Source organism: Stylophora pistillata, chromosome 12 (assembly GCF_964205215.1).
Source record: "Stylophora pistillata chromosome 12, jaStyPist1.2, whole genome shotgun sequence".
Classification (NCBI taxonomy): Eukaryota; Metazoa; Cnidaria; class Anthozoa; order Scleractinia; family Pocilloporidae; genus Stylophora; species Stylophora pistillata.
Window position 1 is genome coordinate 5,349,239 of NC_142530.1, and position 21,233 is coordinate 5,370,471.

Below are 21,233 nucleotides of genomic sequence, written 5' to 3' on the forward strand. Positions count from 1 at the left end.
TGGCAGTGCTGTGTTTTCAAATTGGAATTTTCTCTGGGATTCCACCAGATTGAACTAGATGAGGACTCCAGAGATATAACCACATTTGCCACACATGATGGCTGAGTTTCGGAGTAAACTCAGCACCTGAGAAGTATCAGCAGATAATAAGACAAGTGGTCTCTGATATCGGTGGGGTTCAGAACATTGCCGATGACTTGACAGAGCATGGCAAGAATAATGAGGAGCATGACAGGCATCTTCATAAAGTATTGCAGCGATTAGAGGAGAAGAATCTCACCCTCAACCCTCAGAAGTGTCAATCGCCCTTATCGAATTTACGCCCACTGTACGAGAGCTCAGCGGACTTTGAAGTTTCGAAACGAGGCTATCGGGTCACACCGGTAAAACTTTCAAGTAAAATCGAAGGAAACGGCTACGTTTGGAGGCATTTTTATTCGTTTTCTTAAGGATACAGCGTGTTCTCGTCATGGTTAGACATTGTATTGCGAACGGGTGCAACAGTCCATTCAGTGAATCGGCAACTGACGAGATCCACAAGATTAGGATCGAAACCGTGGTCTTCCCAAAGAAGTTCAACTATCAAACTGGAGGCAAATAAAACGCACATAAAAAAACTTCTCAAATAAAGAACTTACAAACGACCAGATTAATTTACTGGCAAAAGGGCTCAAATTCATTTCAAAACCCGCTACAAAACAAAAACAGATCGGAGAACAACTATTGTGTGACTTTGATCAGTTCGCAAGGAGAATACGTCTAATTTACATATTCCGAGGGGAAGACAAAAAAACCTATCCCTGCCACGTCAAATCTACATGGGAACCACCAATACAAAAATCAGTGGCTCTTGAAAGCTATTTAGAAGAGGTTAAAAGTGACCTTTCAGAAATAGAAATTACAAAGCGAAAAGATAATTTGCTTCCGGCTGAATGCAAGGCGCTAAGGGCTTTGAAACGTGACTCTGAGTTAACCCTTAAAAAGGCCGACAAAGGAAAAACAATCGTAGTCATGAAGAAACGCTACAAAATTTTGCTGCTCCTTTCCGAAATTACAGCCATTCTTTCAATCTTCATTTCGTGATGGTAGGACTAAGAATTTTAACCTTTTCCTTGGCAGAAAAATTCGCAGATTCCAGAGTTATATGGTCAGACATGGAGTGTTTCTAGTGTTTCTCGAGAAACGTTGACCAGATAGCCTCGTCCTGAAACTGTAACTCCGCGGACCCTTTGCATTGCAGACACAAATGCAATAAGGGCTCTTCAGGTTGGACAAAGTAGTCTTCATGGGACTTCTAGTGTCAAAGTACGGTAGCGGTCCAACCGAAGAGAAAGTCCGTGCTGTACCTGAATCAAGCCGCCCAACCACACCAACAGAGGTTAGGAGCTTCCTGGGGATGGTCGGCTTCAGTGCACGTTTTATTCCAAACTTTGCCGCCATTGCAGATCCTCTACGAGCGATCTTTAGGCAGGGAGTACCCTTTGTACGGGACAGTGAGCAAGAAGCGTCATTTCAGGAACTAAAACAGCAGTTAGCCAAGGCGCCTGTTCTGGCATACTTTGACAAAGAGGCACACACTCGAGTAATAGCTGATGTAAGTCCGGTGGGGCTAGATGCAGTGCTAGTCCAGGAGAAGAACTGTGTGGGCAGAGGCGTCTGTTACGCCAGCAGGAGCCTTAGCAGCGTACAAAGGAGATACAGTCAGACAGAAAAAGAAGCGCTCGCACTAGTGTGAGCGTGCGAATGGTTCAACCAATACTGGTACGGTTTGCAGACATTTGACTTGGTGACTGATCATGAGACTTTGAAGGTGATTTACACTAGAGGATCCAAGCCATCAGCACGCATTGAATGCTGGGTGTTGCGGTTGCAACCATATAGTTACAAGGTATGCTGCGTCGCATCACGAGATAATATTGCTGCTGCCCTGTCACGTCTAATTACGCTCCAAGCATCAGAGATATGTCGTTATGATTATGAACATGTTCGGATGGTTGCTCTTAAAGCAGTCCCCGTAGCCACTAAGATCTAGGAGATAGAGATTGCCTCTGCAGAGGATGAGGAGTTACAAGCAGTGCATAATTACCTTGTTAGTGGCAATTAGGAGAAGTGCCCACGGTCATTTTTGATGGTGCGCAACGAATTGACGTTCATTGGTCAAGTTATACTACGTGGAACACGAATTGTGATACCCAAGGTGCTGAGATTAAGGGTTTTGGAACTCGCGCACCAAGGTCACCATGGAATCGTCAAAACGAAGGAGAGACTCAGGTCTAAAGTGTGGTGACCAGGAGTTGATAAGGCTGTGGAACGGAAGTGCCGGGAATGTTACGGGTGCCAACTGGTCACAAAGGCGACAATCACTCCGCCTGTTAAAATAACCAGGATGCCAACGAGGCCATGGAATGATCTAGTACTGGACTTACTTGGGCCTATGCCCACAGGAGAATATCTGCTGGTCTTAGTGGATTAGTTCAGCCGATGGGTGGAAGTTAACATCATTAAATCTACCACTTCTGAGACGATCATCAAGTGTTTAAATAAACAGTTCTCCAGATATGGGGTACCTAATACCCTGAGAACGGACAACGGACCCAACCTAGTGTCTGCAGAAATGGAAGAATACTTGAATGAAATGGGCATCGAGCATAGATTGACCACACCACTATGGCTTAGGGCAAATGGGGAAGTCGAAAGACAAAATCGTTCCCTTTTGAAAACAATGAGAGTGGCCCATGCTGAGAAGAGAGACTGGAGACTAGAGTTGAATAAGTATCTTCTGGCCCACTGTTCCACCTCGCATGTAACAACTGGCCAGAGCCCAGCAGAACTGTTATTCGGGAGGAAATTGTCTACTAAGTTGCCAGAGGTTGCTGATCTAGAAGAATCTGAGGACCCGGGATATGAGCAGGCCAGATCGCGATGCAGAAAAAAAAGCAAGTTAGGGCTGACCAGCCGACAAGAGGCATCAGGCAGCAGTGAAAAGCATACAAAGAGGGGATTTGGTGTTACTGGAGAAGAGGAAGTAGAATAAATTGTCACCACATTACGAGAAAGAGCCATACCAGGTGATAGCACGTCATGGGGATCAAGTCCAGTTAAAGTCACCTCAAGGTGTGCAATACAAGCGAAACATTCAGCATGTCAAGCAGTTTGTTACACCAGCTACAGAGCCAAAGGGACCGAGCCCTGCAGAGCCTGCATAAGTACCTTGTGAAATAGGGTGTGGACAAGGACTCACACCCAGCCCAGAGATGGGAGCCAGTGCATGGCCAGTGGAGGACTAGAGCCCTATCCATCCACAGCTGTTACCAAGGAGATCAGGGAGAGTCACCCGACCTCATAAGAGACTCAGTGACTATGTCACCACCTGATGGTGGTTATGGTTTTCAAGTGACACTGACTTTCATCGTATTGTACTTTCAGTTTTCTATTTACCCGATCGGACATTGTTGACATTTTTCATGCTATTCTGTTGAATTTGATGTCAGAGTTTATGAACGGAGAAAGAGGAAGATGTGGTGTCCTGTGGACATACGGGAATATACATAGTGGTCAGGTGACCGAGAAAGTGTGCGTGTATGTGAAAAACAGCGGGAGTTCGGAGGGTGACGGTGTGTTGTTTGAGTTATTGACCTTAGTGGCTTCTAGGAATATTACAGTTTCTTTTTTTGTGGGTGTGTATGTGTGCTGTTGGTATGATAATCAAGTTCATTCAATATCTGATAGTTAACTATCAGATATGATAACAAGAGAGCTGAATTGTCGCGTGTAAGCTCATTTAACGGATGTATACCACGTTTAAAGGGGAAGAAATTGATAGTCATTTAAAGGGTTTAGTGTTAAACTCTTTAAATATTTTGGTAATGAAAACTTCCACTATTTACTTACGCAGATAGTTACCTTCCTCCTGTTTGTTTGGTTTTCTGTTGTTTTTTTGTTTGTTTGTTTTATTTGTTAGTGGGTAATTGTGTGTGCGTTGTTCGTGTGATGATCAAGTTCATTCAATTTATCAAATACCCATAAAATCTAAATAGAGCCTTACTTGTGTTACTTGTAACGTTATTTAAAAGAAGATTTCTATGATTTATTACCACAAATAGTTACCTTCTCTTGTTCTACAGGCGTCTGAAAACAAAAACAAAAAATAAAGAATTACGATCGAATATGAATCAAAGGCTCTGTGAGCCAACTCGCGAATTGGATAAGCCAATGTAATTTACGTGTCATGAATAGAAATTGATGATTGATTTCCATACCGCTAAGGTATGAATCGTTCTAAGAAGTGTTGGACTCGGGTAAATGAGCGTTTTGAGGAGTCTAATGTGAAATTAAATTAGGCCTCAGACAGAAAATATGGTCTGAGTAGGGGTTAGTGCAAGGTAATCACTGTTCCAAGATTTTACCGTAACGGTTTGTGGAAAGAAAGTTTAAAAGAGTGCTGTTTTATTTATCGAAAAACTATTGTTGCAATGTTCAGCTAGGCATTTACTTGCGATATAAGCATAGGGATAAGCATATAAAAGCTAATATGCGCTGATGGGACACTCGGACATAAGGATAAGCATCTATGCATAAGATAATCAAAAGGTTCCGTTCTTTTTATGCCTATGGTGTCTAGTGAGTCACGCCGTAGATGGCCTTGTGTTACTGCCAGAATCTTAGTAACTTTCCCTGTTACGAAGAAGTGGTTGGATCAAATCTGCAGCGCGAAAGTAAATTTTTCGTTTTGCCTAACCACCCGTAACCGCCCAAAACCGCGCGATTGGCTCGCGAAAGAACTCTTTTCCTCCTACCTCCCCTACTAAGCAGAATCTTCTCCTCAAAGTTCCTCTATGGTTTGGAAATCAATAAACCAATCAGAATCCGTCGTTTGCACATATATTTTGATGGCTTTAGGGGGTACTAGAAGGACATCATTTTGTGTGTTCATACTAATTGATCAAATCCGAAAATATGGCGTCCGCGCAGCCGACCTTCAAAATTTTCCAGTCAGATTTTTTGTTCCTTTGCGATCGAGTTAGATCTTGTTGAACTCAGAATATAAAGTGGCAATGCTGCAGAATACTGTCCTTGGAAAATAATGGATATCAAGGTCTTAAAGGAGGCAGAATAAGCTCTCGAGTCAACGACAATACGAATCTCTCTTAAGCCATGCGAATTGTGGACGTAAATTGGAAACCGAACTTTCGGACTTCAAGCAGGACCGAGCGACAATTTGACGACTCCATGGCCCGACGAATATTATTTTCGAGTAACAATGTGTTCAAAAAGTATAGTTTGATAGAAGATCTTCGTAGTTTTTCTGGCAATGCAGTCAAGTGAACAACAACCTAAGCATGATGAATTTTACCGCGTGGGCTTTGTACACGTAAGAAATTCGTACGTTTTTCGCTTACAACAGCAAATCAAGAACTAAATAAAACTGTCGTCTCGAAAAATTTCTTGGTCATTTTCGTCTTGCTTCCTACTGACAGATTCCATAAAACTTGAGATCTCTTCGCTCAGGGACAAATTTGCTTAGTCCTTTTGAAATATCACCCGCGTGCCTATTTGCACACATACGCAACCTATCGCTTAAGTTTCTTTCTTGGTCTTCGCTTTTTCTTTTTCAGAAACAATAATCATTTTCCTACAGATATACACTCAAAAATAGAAGCATTGACGCCATAAATGAAATATATGCTGCAAGAGACAAAAGTGTAATCGGAGATTGGTCAAACTTTAATTCACGGATGAAAAATGTATAATTTGACCTCTTTTTAGATTATCATTGGCTTTTTTTTCAACCCCAGCATTATTCTTAGCAACAAAGGTCGCATTCGTTTGTTTATTACTCGCCAAAAACTATCAAATACACTCAAAAGCCTCCAATCGAAAAAAAGTTTACAGGAATCGACCAATCAAGTGAGCGGACGAGTGCCAATCTTCGCATCATATCTACAACTCGCGCATGAGCGCAATTCACGAGTTAAAAAGGATCTGAAGGATTCAAGTCACTGAGCGTATTTTAATTCGCTAACACTTGAATGCGTCATCTCACGTATAATGGACTTAAAAACCAAAGTTTCAATAATCCAAATTTAAAATAACAAAACGTTTGTAGAGAAAATAAATAGATTTCAAATACCTGACTACATATCACACATAGGAAAGACACTCATAACACAATATAGGTTATGCATAAGGACGATATGCATACAATAGGTACAGTAAGGGAGCGGTTTGTGGGTTGAGTCACTTATCCTATATCATATCTTCCATTATCATAAGTCACTAAGCGCATGAAATTTTGAATAGTCTATAATAATAGAGTTACAGACGGAATAGTTGTTAGAAGTAACAAAAATGATTAGTAAGTGAGCCGTAAATATGCGCTCCACCTGTATTTCAGCTCAATTCGAGTTTTATCTTACTTCATTCAGCTAAGCCTCATGCCATTCCCGTGAGAAGGGACACAGTTTTTTTTTTTTTCATACAGACCGATCTAGACCTGTAAATAACCATTTTGTTAGGAGTTGTATTAATTAATATTTCTGATGCTGTCGCGCAACATACCCTGCAGGTGATAGAGAAGTACTCTATTTGCAAGCAATAAAAGAAGGAAATTTCCTTGGAATCCCTTTCACAATGGGCTGCATCTTGACATCATATCAGTTAAGGTGCGGTTATCAACAACGCAAGCCCCAAACATGCATTGACGCAAGGGTTAAATTTCGGTCAAGAACAACAATAAAATTGCGGAGAATAATAGTTGTAACTTAATAGTTGTAACTTATTCTTTGCATTACTTTTGCATAGTACTGTATAATGTAATAGGATCAAACTAAAATAGTTATGTTGTAAGCCTCCAGTATGTTCTGGAAAAGCTTTGTAAATAAATATAAGAACCTGGTCGCGTAGTTGGAGTAGTTGCTGTTGTCGGCAGTGATGACCGACTGTTTGGAAAGCTATACCAAGAGAGAGGACTGCGTAAAAGATAACAAATTTCAAGGAAGTTTGGAGAAAACTGTAAGTAAGATATAAATCATCTTAGTCCCCTACTGATTTTGCTGAGAATATACTCCTGCATGATAAAACCTGAATGATTGCTTATGTTTGTAAAGAAGAAGGATTATGGAAATAGCTCATTTTTCCCTTTTGTTGTATCTCTCAAACAAATGAAGGTTTTCCATAAATTAATCATGACATCTCTTGAAGTGGATTATCGCTGAACATTTCAAAGAAGCCCTATGTTTTTATTTTAACATTTGCGTTGTTAAATAGCCTTGACTCCCAATATATTTGCTTGATTAAGCCTGAAGAAGCGTTTTTTATTATTCACTTGTTGCACTCGTCTTCTGGGTGTAGGCCATGGATTGATTTCGAGTTTTTTTTTCAAACACGATCGGCCGTCGATCGATCAACGACTTTTAAAAGGTTTTACGATCGGCCATCCATCGGCCAACGGACTTTGTTTGACTTTGTTGCCGCGCGAGTGAACAAGTGAATAATTATAACGCTTTTTCATGGTAATCAAACAGATATCTTTACAGTCAATAGCTATTTAACTACGGAACGTTAAATAGAAACGTTTTACAGCAGGTTTATACTCTACTGGGTAAAAGCCTTGCATGGTTTCAAAGTCTTTTTAAACTCGATCAGCCGTCAGGGAAATAAGAAATTGGGGAAAGTGAAACCAGCGCTTTCATTGTTTTAGAGTAGTTAGAATCTCTGATTAAATATACCAGGGCATTCAAATAAGCGTAGCTACCTTTAAGTGCACATGGGAGGTTGACTCACCATTGAGGTACAAGGTCTTAGCATATAATAGTTCTGCTGTGCATCTTTAACATTTTTCCCACTGGGGAAATAAATCGCCAAGACGTTCCAGATATTTTCCAAGCGTTAGATAAGATAAGGCTTTCAAAACATCAGTTAAAATGGAACAGTTTGCGGCACTAGGTCGAAATCAGTGTGTTAATATTGTAGGTGGCGCATGCATTCAGTTGAGATTTCTCTCCCACCAGACATTATCACAAGCCAAGCAGCTCAATAGAACAAAGAAACAATATTCAATGATCACAGCCTATCTTTGTGTTCATTCTATCTCTAAGAAGTTAACTGCCATTCCTCTCCTATTTTTTGAATGATCACTATTAAACTTACAGGAGGGAAAAAAGAGAGAAAAAGAAGGTCACAGATTTTTGCTCTCTTAAGTAATTAGGAGTTGCTTTCAACTCAACATATTAGATACACGATTCGATGAAAGGTCAAGAGATCTTCTCCGGCCATTAAAACATTAACTTATCTCTGAAGGGTGACACAACAACATTTGTGGCAAAAACGAATGAATACCACGTGAAAAATAAACCGCTAATTAATACGCTCAAAATACTTTCCACTACTCAAAGATTCCTTTGTGCTGAGCACTAAAGAACGCGGTCTGAAAGAGATCTAGGATCAAAGATTAAATCCGAAATATAATCTGAAATTAAACCTCTTGGCTGGATCCGTCTGCATGGGCGCTTGGAACATTATGCCATAGTGGCACAACCATTAGCAATGGCGAAAATAAACTTTTCTGTATTTCACAATGAAAACAATTAAGCGCCAAAGCGCTCAAGAGATTTGCAACTGTAGGTTTAAAGTCAGGCTTTTGATAGATCAGTTAAAAGGAACAGCTCAGTTGTTTGCAGCATTTAATAGAAATCAGTATCATCTAAGATGCGCTTTCAGTCAGCAAAATGTAAACGCACGTCCGGGATTTTGACTGCACTAGGATTTGTGCTTATTACTTGTCGCGTCTACGGTTGCTTTTATAATCCCTACGGGGTCTGAATACTTCGAAAAAAAATTGTTGTCTTCCTTGCCGCTGAATCATGAGTTATTCCTTTCCCATTAAATGCACGATTAGTACTTTAATTGAAAAAAATAAACAACAAGAAGACATTACTCACGTAAAATATTCGTATAGAAATACTTTTAAGTTGACAAAATTTCCATAGACATTGTATAGAGTGTATCGGATGCAACTTCTTCTAAAAGTTAAACTATTTCAAATTACTATCCGCATGTCTCAGATAGGAAAGAGTGAAGGGTTGATGGGGAGAGGGGGCTCACTTACAGTTCACCTTTCTTATTATTTGCCGTATACGAAAGGTACAAAAGGGGGCCTGGGAGCAGCATCATATTGTTCCTTCAGCCGCTAGACACTGTGAAGGTAGGCTCAAGCAAAAACAGTTTCAGTCACATGGAAAAGTTTTTCTTTCTGAAATACAAAAAAGTCACTGATCTAACCTCTCCTGACAAAGACGGGCCATATGTATTTTTTCAGAGTCTGAAGTCAAAAAAATGAAAAAATGAACAATAATCGCAGCCTTTGATCTTTGTGTCCCTTCCCTCTGTGAGAGGTAAATCGCCATTTCCCCTATTTTTTTAAAAAATCAATATAAAAATTATATTGTATAAAAAAGGGTAAGCTCTTGTTGTCTCTCTCAAGTAAGGAGAAAGTTCCTATAAATTAATCATAACTAATACACGATTCGATGTAAGGTTTCTAGATCTTACATGTCCATCAAACGATCCATTTACCTCTGGAGGAAGAAATTTATTTTCCGTGGCAAAAACTAATAAACTCAACGTGAAAATAAAGCACTAACGCGTCCAAATACCCAGCGCGAGCCACTGTCCTAAAAGGTAAAGCTTATAACGGATCGGTCAAAATGGAATAGTTCAGTCGTTTGCATAAGTCAGTTTACACTCCTCCATTCTGGCATGTGTGGTGCGACGAGACTTCATTCCCACTGCGATTACAACTCAGTATACCAAGGCGCGGTACAGTTCTTTTAAGGACCTTTACATTCAATGGGCGATCCGTGATTATTTAAACTAAAGATTTACCAATAATGAATGAATTGCACTTTTAGATAAAAACCATGCCATTAGCTACGCTGAAAGGCACATTAAAGAATACTGTCTCAAAGAAGAAAGTCTGAGACACTATCAGAAACATCTTGGATGGACCAGTCTGCCCATATGAGGCCCCCACACCATCAGCATTTATTGTTCTATTGTAAACATTTTGCTTAAAGAATTTGACGCAAGAGAAGAGAGAAGGGTGCACAGGCTTCGTACTAGGGCCCATGAGTTTCCTTCCATTTTGAATTGAACCTCCGCCTTTTCTATTTGCAGAAGCGATGTGAAAATAGAGGGCCAAGACTCCTAAATGATTTGCAACAGTCTTATGAGATCAGGTCTTTGATGGATCACTTAGTTATTACGACACCGTTAAGTCACGTGCACCATTTAATAAAAATTAATGCAATTTTATATAGCATTAAGGGCGGATTTATTCCCAAACAGGAACCGTCATAAAAGTCAAGTAGGTTTAGCCAGATGAGTGCGAAAAAGATGGAATTGATACCTATGAGCACGTACACGTGAACAGGTGACTTGCGTTTCCTAGGTGTACCACTCTTAATTTTTCATACTCATTGTCTGTGAACATCTAGAGTGCGTATTTCTTCTCAGTAAAGTATCGCCGCAAACTGCTGTGTAAGAGCTAGAGATTGTTCTTTGGTCGTCAGGTACTATTCTTCATTTTTTGCTAGGTACCGTTCCATAAAAGAAAAAAAAATTAACAAAAGGTGGTCAAATTCGGATGCAGGTATAGGCTTCCAATTCTATTGCTTTTAATCCTATTTGCTGCCAAGTAGGGATGTCATTGTTCATTTCAAAAGAAAAAAAGGATTTCAATTTGAAAATGCCGATTTTTGGAACGTACTTCTTTGCACTAAAATGCTTTTAGCTCAAATGAATAGCCAGTTAGGACAATGCAAGCAAGGAAATTTTGCTATAAGTAAAATTTTTCTAGATCGTACTTTCCCTTTAACTTCAATGTATTAAATCAGAAGAATGCATATTTTGTTCTGACCATAAGCCTCCACTAGGTGTTGTTATAAAAAAACACTAAGTATATCCTCCCAGTCCAAGTCTGCTATTTACGCGAATAAAAGGTGACAGCAATGTCCATTATGAATAATTACTAATACATTTTACGATAAAGGGAGATCCGAGGACAAAATTCATATAACATACAATGAAACAGTAACTTTGGTATACACTTGCAAACCTTATTTGAGGATCGCAGTGGAGTTAGCCGTCATCCATCAAATGACCAAAATATCAACCTTCAACCGTCCAAAACGCAATATTTTTACTGTCAACCGTCAAATAAGCAAGCGAATTTTAGCCGTCAAATGTCTCAGACATCCTAACTAAGATCTAAACGATTGGCTTAACAAGAGCCAAGTTCTGTTGCTCAGTTAGCCGTCAACCATCAAATGCCCAAAGTATTAACTTTCAACCGTCAAAAATGCAATATTTTTACGGTCAACCGTCAAATAAGCAAGCCAATTTTAGCCGTCAAATGTCTATGATATTCCAAGAACTAAACGATTGCCTTAACAAGGGTCAAGTTCTGTTGCTCATAAATAAAAATTTCGATATATTACAAAAAACACGTTTATGTATTAAGTTCTTTAACTTCTAGTCGCGAGTAAATTTGGTTAGCGACAGAACTGACTTCCGGTGTGGAAACACTTCCGGTATCGTAAAACGTTGGTCATTTATCAATAAAAGGTGATATAAATTACCAGTTCTTTAAAAACGCGTCATTATGAAAAATTATAGCCAAAATCTTGCGTGTTAAGCTCGTTTTATAAACGACATTCCCAAAAATTAACCAACAACCATCAAATAACCCAAAATTTAACAGTCAACCGTCCAAAGAGCTTATTTTTCACTGTAAACCGTCAACGTGAACCCCCCTTCCATGGAGACCCTATTAATTTGACCGTGTTACTATTGTTGATGTTGTTGATCATGTATAGAAAGATGGTTGAATTAGTTAATGTAATAGAATGTGCATTAAAAATAAAAGGAAAAAACATGAACCTGAATCAGTATCGCTGAGTGTATTTACTTTAATCATTCAAACATACAAAGTAACTCTGTGAAGTCGCTTCAGTAGCATGTTAAGATTGTCTGTTAATAAACATTTCTATGATGACCATAATCTATTACTGCAGATAGTTACCTTCAAAGGCCCTCCTGAACTCTGAAAAGAAAACAAAGAGAGGAATTACTATCAAGTACGAAATAAAAACAAAATGGAAACAAAGGATAAGGTTTGCAAAATCATCTCAGTCCCTTACTGATAAGCTGACTAGCTGTATAGTGTATCATTCTTTCTAAGCATTAGCTCCCGCGAAGTGTTGTTATAATGAAACACTAACTTAACTGAAAAAATATCTCCGAACTCCAAGTTTGTTTTATTTACGGGAATAAAAGTTAACCGACCATATTTTATTTTTTTAAATAATTTTTATTTATTTATTAATATGGTTAATTACATGGGATATCTATCGCAGAAAATATTTGTCACTGCGACAACGCTATCTTCGCTGTAACAACAAAACCAACAAATAATACGATAAATGAAAATCTGAAGACACATTGTAGAGCTCATATAACATACAATGAGACAGTATCTTTTGTAGACATTTGTAGAGCTTAATTGAGGATCCCAATGGAGTCAGCCGTCAACCATCAAATGGCCACAGTATTAACCTTCAACCGTCAAAAACGCAATATTTTTACCGTCAACCGTCAAATAAGCAAGCCAATTTTAGCCGCCAAGTGTCTCAGATATCCTAACTAAGAACTAAACGATTGCCTTAGTAAGGATCAAGTTCTGTTGCTCATAATTAAAAGTTTTGAGATATCACAAAAACACATTTATGTAAGTCCTTTAACTTCTAGTCGCGAGTAAAATTGGTTAGCGACAGAACTGACTTCCGGAGTGGAAACATATACACCTAATTGCAATAAGGTTGTCATAGAAAAAAGCAAAAAGCAATCAAAGGCCCTGAGGGCCAACGCATGAATTGAATAAGCCAATGTAATTTATGTCGTCAATAGAAATGGGTGTTTGATCTTCCATACTAGGGTATGAATCGTTCTGTGAACATCTTTAGTGCGTATTTCTTCTCGGTTAAGTATCGCCGCAAACTGTTGTGTAAGAGCTGGAGATTCTTCTTTGGTCGTTCTATTCTTAATTTTTTTCTGGGTATCGTTCCGCAAAAAAAAAAAAATTGACAGAAGGTGGTAAAGTTCGGATGCAGGTATTGGCTTTCAATTCTATGACCTTTAAACCTATTTGCTGCCACGTAAGGATGTCAGTGTTCATTTCAAATAAAAAAAAAAGGATTTTTATTTGAAAATGCCCATTTTTCGAACGTAATTATTCGCACAAAAATGCTTTTAGCTCAAATCATAGCCAGTTAGGACAATGCAAACAAGGAACTGTTCATATAAGTAAACTTTCTCTAGATCGTACTTTCCCTTTAACGTCATTGTATCATATCAGAAGAATGCGTATTTTTTTCTAAGCATAAGCCTCCACCAGGTGTTTTTAATAAAAAAAAAACACTAAATTACCCCAAAAAAGTATATCCTCCCTGTCCACGTGTGTATTATTCATGCGAATAAAAGTTGACAGCAACGTCAATTATGAATAATGACTAATACATTTTACGATAAAGGGAGATCCGAGGACAAAATTCATAGCGTTCATTGACAAAAATAAAATCATAATCCGCAACCTTGTTATATCTATCAAACCTTGGCTATATATTGGTAAAATGACCAAAAACCGGTATACAAGAGGCCTACCCATCAAAATTTCACAAGATGGACAATCCTTAACCTAAATTAAACAAAGACAACAGACAAACTGGTCTACGGAATGAAGGGGGTAGGTTTCTTAAGAAACTGTGGCACCAAGTGATATGCGCAGGAAAATCGATTGGTATAAACCTCCTAAAATCACAGCGTTATTAAGGTCGGCACACACGAGGGGACTAGTCCCTGCGACTAGTCCGTGCGACTAGTCCCGGCGACAAGTCTTTGAAGGATTTACACGAGGGGACCGGTAGCAGGGACTAGTCCCTTAAGGCGTTCACACGAGGGCACTCAATTGCACAAGAATATAGGAAAATGAAGAGGCAAAAGATGTTTCTTAGTCTGGTACGTTACACGAAAACAATGAAAACTTGGTAACTTTTCATTGTAGCACTATTAAACATCAACGCAAATGAACTGCACTTATTCAGTCGGATTATTCATGCTTTTACGTGTTCCGTTTTTGTTTTTGTTTTTGTTTTTTTTTAATTTTAAGAGACAGAGTAAAATAGGGTAAAAATTCCATCAAAACGGCTCCAAGACATCTGTATATGTTTACAAAACTAGAAGTAGTTTTTTATTCTTCAGTTGTAGAAATCTAGAATTCAGGGAAAAGTCATAGAAACTACAATGTTTACAAATACCGGAAGTCACGCATCATACTGACCCGTGATTGGCTTATTTACCGTTTAGTCGCAGGGACTGGTCGCACAAACAGTTCACACGAAGGGACAAACATTTGTTTCATGCGACAAGTCCCTGCGACTGGTCGCACGAATTCAAACCAGTTTGAATTCGTGCGACCAGTCGCAGGGACCAAATTTTGGTCCCTGCGACCACAAAAATGTGTAGTTTACACGAAGGGACTTGTCGCATGAAACTAGTCGCTGGGACTAGTCGCAGGGACTAGTCCCCTCGTGTGTGCCGACCTTTAAGTGTGTATTGTGTTCTTCTACGAATAGATTTCCGATGAGACTGATCGACCTTACTAAAGACGAGTCCAGTCGACCCTTGCAAATCGTGTAGATTTGTCTAAATTTAATGCCCTAATGTAAAGCTTAATGTAATGAAATGTACTGAAGCATTTTCGATGACTTCGACTAAACTAAAAAGCGCGTCGAGTCGACCCGTGCGAATTATGAACGCTTAAGTGTGTGTAGCCTTCTTCTACAAATCGACTTCCGATGTAACGGATCGACTTTACTTATGGCGAGTCGAGTCGACCCGACCCGTGCGAATTGTGTCGATTCGGCAACATTGAATTCCTTAATTTAACGCTTAAGTTTGTATTGTCTCCTTTTGCGAATCGACTTCCGGTGAGACGGATCGACTCAACTAAAACCGAATCGAGTTGATGAGTGCGAATCGTGTCGATTCGTGTACATTTTCTGCCCCTGCACTGTATTTAATATTCTGAATATGGACTTCCGGCCTTTTCACGCTTCCAGAACGTAAAAAGTTCAAGCTGTCATTCACTCCCTCACCATGCCACTCAAATTCACTCTTAAATTTGCTCTCACCCCTCAACTTCCGGTATGTTAACGTGCGATTTGATTCCCGGTGTGACGATTCGTCAACGACCGTAGACGAAGCGCAACAGTTTGAGTGTACTGAACGTGTATGTTGATTTGCTGTACTCAGGAACGAGCTCTTACAGTTGTAGTCGATTTTCACGCTCGCTTAACCTCGATAATGAATGCTCATATTCACCGTGAACGCCAGTCAGATCACTCTCTGAACCATAAGTTCAAAAGTACATAAAATGGAGATGGTCGTCTTACAAATAGATCACTAGTAGCTATGTCATCTTTCAAAACAAAGTCATCCATACTATTGGTTTTCTCTTGGTTCGCGGCTTCTAAAATTGTGTGATAAAAATTTCTATCAATACTATATCTATTACCACAAATAGTGGTAATAGATATGAAAAAATAGAAAAGAAAAAAGGAGAAATTACGATAAAGCATTATAGGAAATACAGTTCCGCGCTAGTTTAATTTAATGAGAACACCTCACATCCTGTTTAGCAGGATCCGCGGATAAGTGTCTTCCTTTCAAATTCACCAGTGTAAATAAACTCCCTCATACTCATTTCTCAATTAATCTGCATTTCTCATATATGATTTTCAAACATAGTTATTCGCGTATAAACTATAAGAAGGCTATGCTTGTAAATAGGGAGGGGTTCTGTAAGCATTGTCTCCCTTTTTCCTTAAATATTAACACTTAAACGACGACGAGCACATAAGCAGCTTCATTGACTGTTTTAATAGTCATTTTAACGGTAGAAAATTGACAGTAGGCGAGGCCTTCGAAATGAATAACACTCTTGGGTAATTTGGTAAGATCAAGTAAGTTAAAAAAATGCAAATTGGCCACCGCAAAGCGTTAAAACGCTGATGTTTCGAGATTACTGAATTACTTTTCACCGGAATAATTATTTCGAGTGAAATAATTTTCATTTCTTAATTTCATTTCCATTTCTTAATTAATCCGCATTTAACAAGTATAATTTTCATATACAGTCATTTGTGTATTAACAAAAAGGAGACTCACTGCTTCCGGAAATTAAAAAGATAAAAAATAAAAATAACAAGAGAAAACTATAATCATATCTACTACGATTCATTACCATGCACTCTCTTCCCATACTAAAATATCGCCGATATATCGCGATAACCGCGATATTCAGCGATTATCCTTTGTATTACTTTTGCATAGTATTGTCTGATGTAATAGGATCAAATTAAAATAGTTATATTGTAAGCTTCTGGTATGTTCCGGAAAACCGTTCGTAAATATGTATGAGAACTTGGTCGTGTACTTGGAGTAGTTCTCGTTGTCGGGAGTGACCGACTGTTTGGAAAGCTATACCAAGAGAGAGGACTGCGTGGAAGATCATAAATCTCAAGGAAGTTTGGAGAAAGCTCTGAGTGAGATATCAATCATCTCAATCCCCTACTGATATTGCCAAGCATTGCTGAACATTTCAAAGATGCCCTATATTTTTATTTGATATTTGCATTGTTAAATAGCCATTGACACCCAACATATTTGCTTGATTACGCATGAAGAAGAATTGTTAATTATTCATTTGGTGCACTCGTCTTCTGGGTATAAGCCGTGGATGGTTTTCGAGTTCATTTCAAACATTATCGGCCATCGATCGATCAATGACTTTTAAAAGGTTTTACGATCGGCCGTCGATCGGTCAACGGACTTTGTTTGACTTGTTGCCATGCGTATGAACGAGTGAATAATGATAACGCTTTTCCACGGGTAATTAAACAGATATCTTGGGAGCCAATAGCTATTTATTAACTACTGAACATTAAATAAAAATGTTTTACAGTAGGCTTATACTCACTCTACTGGGTAAGAGCCTTACATGGTTTTCAAAGTCCTTTCTTTTTAAACACGATCAGCCGTCGAGGAAATGAGAGATTGGGGAGAGTGAAACGAACAATTTCAAACGACATTAACCTACGAACACTCGTAAACACATAAAATCTAAAATTTTAATCCCATGGTCATTTGTAATTATAATTATTTTGGACGTTGGTGAACTGACATTAGACGTTGGCGAATCGACCTCATATGTTGGCGAACTGACGTTGACGAACTGACACGTTGGCGAAACGACCGTTTACCTTTTGAGGTATCATACCCATAATGATTGATGGTGGACTAAACGATGAAAAGTTTAGTTCAATTTTGGTCACATTTTTGGAGGGACTAAACTAACTACATCGATGCCAAGTGTAATGACTAAGCACAGCCTCATTTAACGCATAAAAATGTATCAATATAATAGCCTATAGTTTTCATCGACATTCTTTCGAAAAACAAAACTTCAAATATAACATTTGATAGCGAGGTTAAATAATGATAAATCATCTCACTAATCTACTGATTTTACAGAAACCTCTCGTGCACCAGAGAAAAAAAACCAAAACATCATGTGCAACATCCCGAACAAGCATACAAAGACATGTATTAAAGATCGACTCAATATAGTCGCTTCACCTATCTCAAATTCCTGAACACACATCACACGTAAGAAACCTGCGCATAAAAGAGGGCGGGGAGAGGGGTAGACGTGGGTCACTTGAAACCCACTCTAATTAATCTTTGCCGTTCACAAAAGGTACAAAATACAGTAAAACCAGGAAGCAACACCATGCTTTTCCTTGAGCTGCAACACGATAAAGGCTCGAGCAGATGAAATTCGTGTGATAAATGAAATCCTAAGAGTGCGAAATGGGTTCCCCACGGAAGCCCTTCGACCAATCACGATTAGCGCGTAGTTAATTTATAACTTGACTCGTGACTATGTGAGCTGGAGTAGCCTATTTCCCGCGAAAAGATAGTCTAAAAAATAAAGCGTTCAGTGAAAATGCCTTAACATAGGCTTATCATGGGAGTCGAACGCTCCAAATAATGGCTCCTGTCACAGCCTATTATCTTTGTGTTCATTCCATCTCGGGAAGGTAAAAGATTTTCCTCTTATTCTCTCTCTTAAGTAACGAGGAGTTGCTATAAACTAACCATATCGAAAGCACGATTCGATATAAGGTTGAGAGACTTTATATGGCCATCAAAAGGTCAAATTACCTCTGATGGAAGACACAAAAAAATCTGTGGCACAAAGTTAAGACTACAGCTTGAAAATATATATATAGTGCCCGCACGCTCGAAATACCTGGAAACATTAACAAGAAGGCAACGCGTACGTTAAAGATGAACCTAATTTCAGTAACCATTTTTTACAGGAAAAATTTCTCTTGATCAAAGGATATATTGGACCTGTCTTAATTGCCACGCAATGTCACTTGCTTCTTCAAATTCGTGCACTCACTTTGAAATTTACTTTATCGCTTATAAACTCATCGAAAGGATGCAGACTGGGCAGGTGTAAAGGAAAGGAATTAATAATCAGCCAAGTCTGTAGAGCAAAGTTGTCCATTTTGGCTCAGTGAGCATCTATGAACCTCAAGGAAGCTATGCACACAACGACAGAGGGGTCTGGGTGAGTCACTTCGACCACTTCACCTCTCTCTCTTCAAAAATCCTAAGGGACTCAAGTCACTCAGCGACTCAGTGTATTTTAAGTATCATTTGAATGTGAGACTGACTGATCCGTGGTAAATTCACGTAAGCTGGACTTTGAAACTAAAGTTTGACTGGTCCGAAAATAAAATAACTAACAATCAGCGAGTTTCTAGTATACATAGTCAACAGAGTCACCTCATCGATTTTATATTTCCTTAGCGCCTATCACAAAAATTAACTCCACGTACGTAGTGATAGAGGATATGCATTCAATATGTATATGTACGTGATTTAAGGAATCGAACGCTCCTAAATAATATTTACATCTATAGTGATAACATGAGTATTTCAGCAACGGCAATTGTTTGTGTGGTGTCCTGTGGACTTCCAGGACTATACACAGTGGTCAGGTGACCGAGAGAGTGTGCGTGTATGTGAAAAAGAGCGAGAGTTCGAAGGGTGACGGTGTGTTGTTCGAGTTATTGACCTTAATGGCTTCTAGGAATATTACAGTTTGTTTGTTTGTGGGTGTGTATGTGTGTTGTTGGTATGTTAATCAAGTTCATTCAATATCTGATAGTTAACCATCAGATATGATAACAAGAGAGCTGAATTGTCGCGTGTAAGTTCATTTAACGGATGTATACCACGTTTAAAGGGGAAGGAATTGATAGTGATTTAAAGGGTTTAGTGTTTAACTCTTTAAATATTGTGGTAATGAAAACTTCCACCATTCATTTACACAAATAGTTACCTTCCTCCTGTTTGTTTGTTTGTTTTTCTGTTGTTTTGGTTGGTTTTATTTGTTCGTGGGTGTGCGTGTGTGTGTTGTTGGTGTGATAATCAAGTTCATTCAATTTAAAAAATACCCATAAAAACTAAGTAGAGCCTTAATTGTGTTACTTGTAACGTTATGTTAAATGAAGACTTCTATGATTTATTACCACAAATAGTTACCTTCTTGTCTTGATAGCACCTCTGAAAACAAAACAAAAAAAAATGAAGAATTATGATCGAGTATGAATCAAAGGCTCTGTGAGCCAACTCGTGAATTGGATGAGCCAATGTAATTTACGTGTCGTCAATAGAAATTGATGATTGATTTCCATACCGCTAAGGTATGAATCGTTCTAAGAAGTGTTGGACTCGGGAAAATGAGCGTTTTGAGGAGTCTAATGTGAAATTAAATTAGGCCTCAGACAGAAAATATGGTCTGAGTAGGAGTTAGTCTAAGGTAATCACTGTTCCAAGATTTCACCGTAAAGGTTTGTGGAAAGAAAGTTTAAAAGAGTGCTGTTTTTTTTTTTTTTTTTTTTTTTTTTTTATCGAAAAACTATTGTTGCAATGTTCAGCTAGGCATTTACTTGCGATATAGGCATAGGGATAAGCATATAAAAGTTAATATGCGCTGATGGGACACTCGGACATAAGGATAAGCATATCTGCATAAGATTATCAAAAGGTTGCGTTCTTTTTATGCCTATACTGTCTAGTGAGTCACGATGTAGATAGCTTTGTGACTGCCACAATCATAGTAACTTTCCCTGTTACGAAGGAGTGGTTGGATCAAATCTTCAACGCGAAAGTAAATTTTTCGTTTTGCCTAACCACCCGTCGTAACCGCCCGAACCGCGCGATTAGCTCGCGCGAGAACGCTTTTCCCCCTACCTCCCGTACTAAGCAGAATTTTCTCCTCAAAGTTCCTCTATAGTTTGGAAATCAATAAACCAATCAGAATCGGTCGTTTGCACATATATTTTGATGGCTTTAAGGGGTACTAGAGGGGCATCATTCTGTGCACTCATACTAATTGATCAAATTTGAAAATATGGCGTCCGCGCGGCCGACCTTCAAAATTTTCCACTCAGATTTTTCGTTCCTTTGCGATCGAGTCAGACCTTGTTGAACTCAGAATATAAAGTAGCAATGCTACAGAATACTCTCCATGGAAAATAATGGATATCAAAGTCTTAAATGTGACAGAATAGGCACTCGAGTCAGCGACAGTACGATTCTCTCTTAAGCCATGCGAATTGTGGACGTAAGTTGGAAACCGAACTTTCGGACTTCAAGTAGGGCCTAGCGACAATTTGACGATTCCATGGCCCAGCGAATATTATGTTCGAGTAACAATGTGTTCAAAAAGTATAGTTTGATAGAAGATCTTCGCAGTTTTTCAGAATTTTCAACATAACGCTACGCATTTTTCTGGCCACGAAGTCAAGTCAACAACAACCTAAGCATGATGAATTTTACCGCGCAGGCTTTGTACACGTAAGAAATTCATACGTTTTTCGCTTATAACAGCAAATCAAGAACTGAATAAAACTGTCGTCTCGAAATATTTCTTGGTCATTTTCGTCTTGCTTCCTACTGACAGATTCCGTAAAACGTGAGATCTCTTCGCTCGGGACAAATTTTTATAGTCCTTTTGAAATATGAGCCGCGTGCATATT

At 38.8% G+C, this 21,233-nt stretch overlaps 1 protein-coding gene across 15 annotated transcripts in view; it reads right to left on the minus strand.

Moving 5' to 3' along the window:
• The window catches only part of LOC148718519 (uncharacterized), a 677,830-nt gene that overhangs the window by 26,098 nt on the left and 630,499 nt on the right, over positions 1-21,233 (minus strand). For all 15 annotated transcript variants that reach the window (XM_088740223.1, XM_088740224.1, XM_088740239.1 and 12 more), the window contains 3 exons: positions 19,735-19,755; positions 12,080-12,100; positions 4,108-4,128 (listed from right to left, as the gene is read on the minus strand). In XM_088740223.1, the coding sequence (XP_088596349.1) occupies positions 4,108-4,128; positions 12,080-12,100; positions 19,735-19,755 (63 nt within the window). The remainder of the gene's footprint in view (positions 1-4,107; positions 4,129-12,079; positions 12,101-19,734; positions 19,756-21,233) is intronic.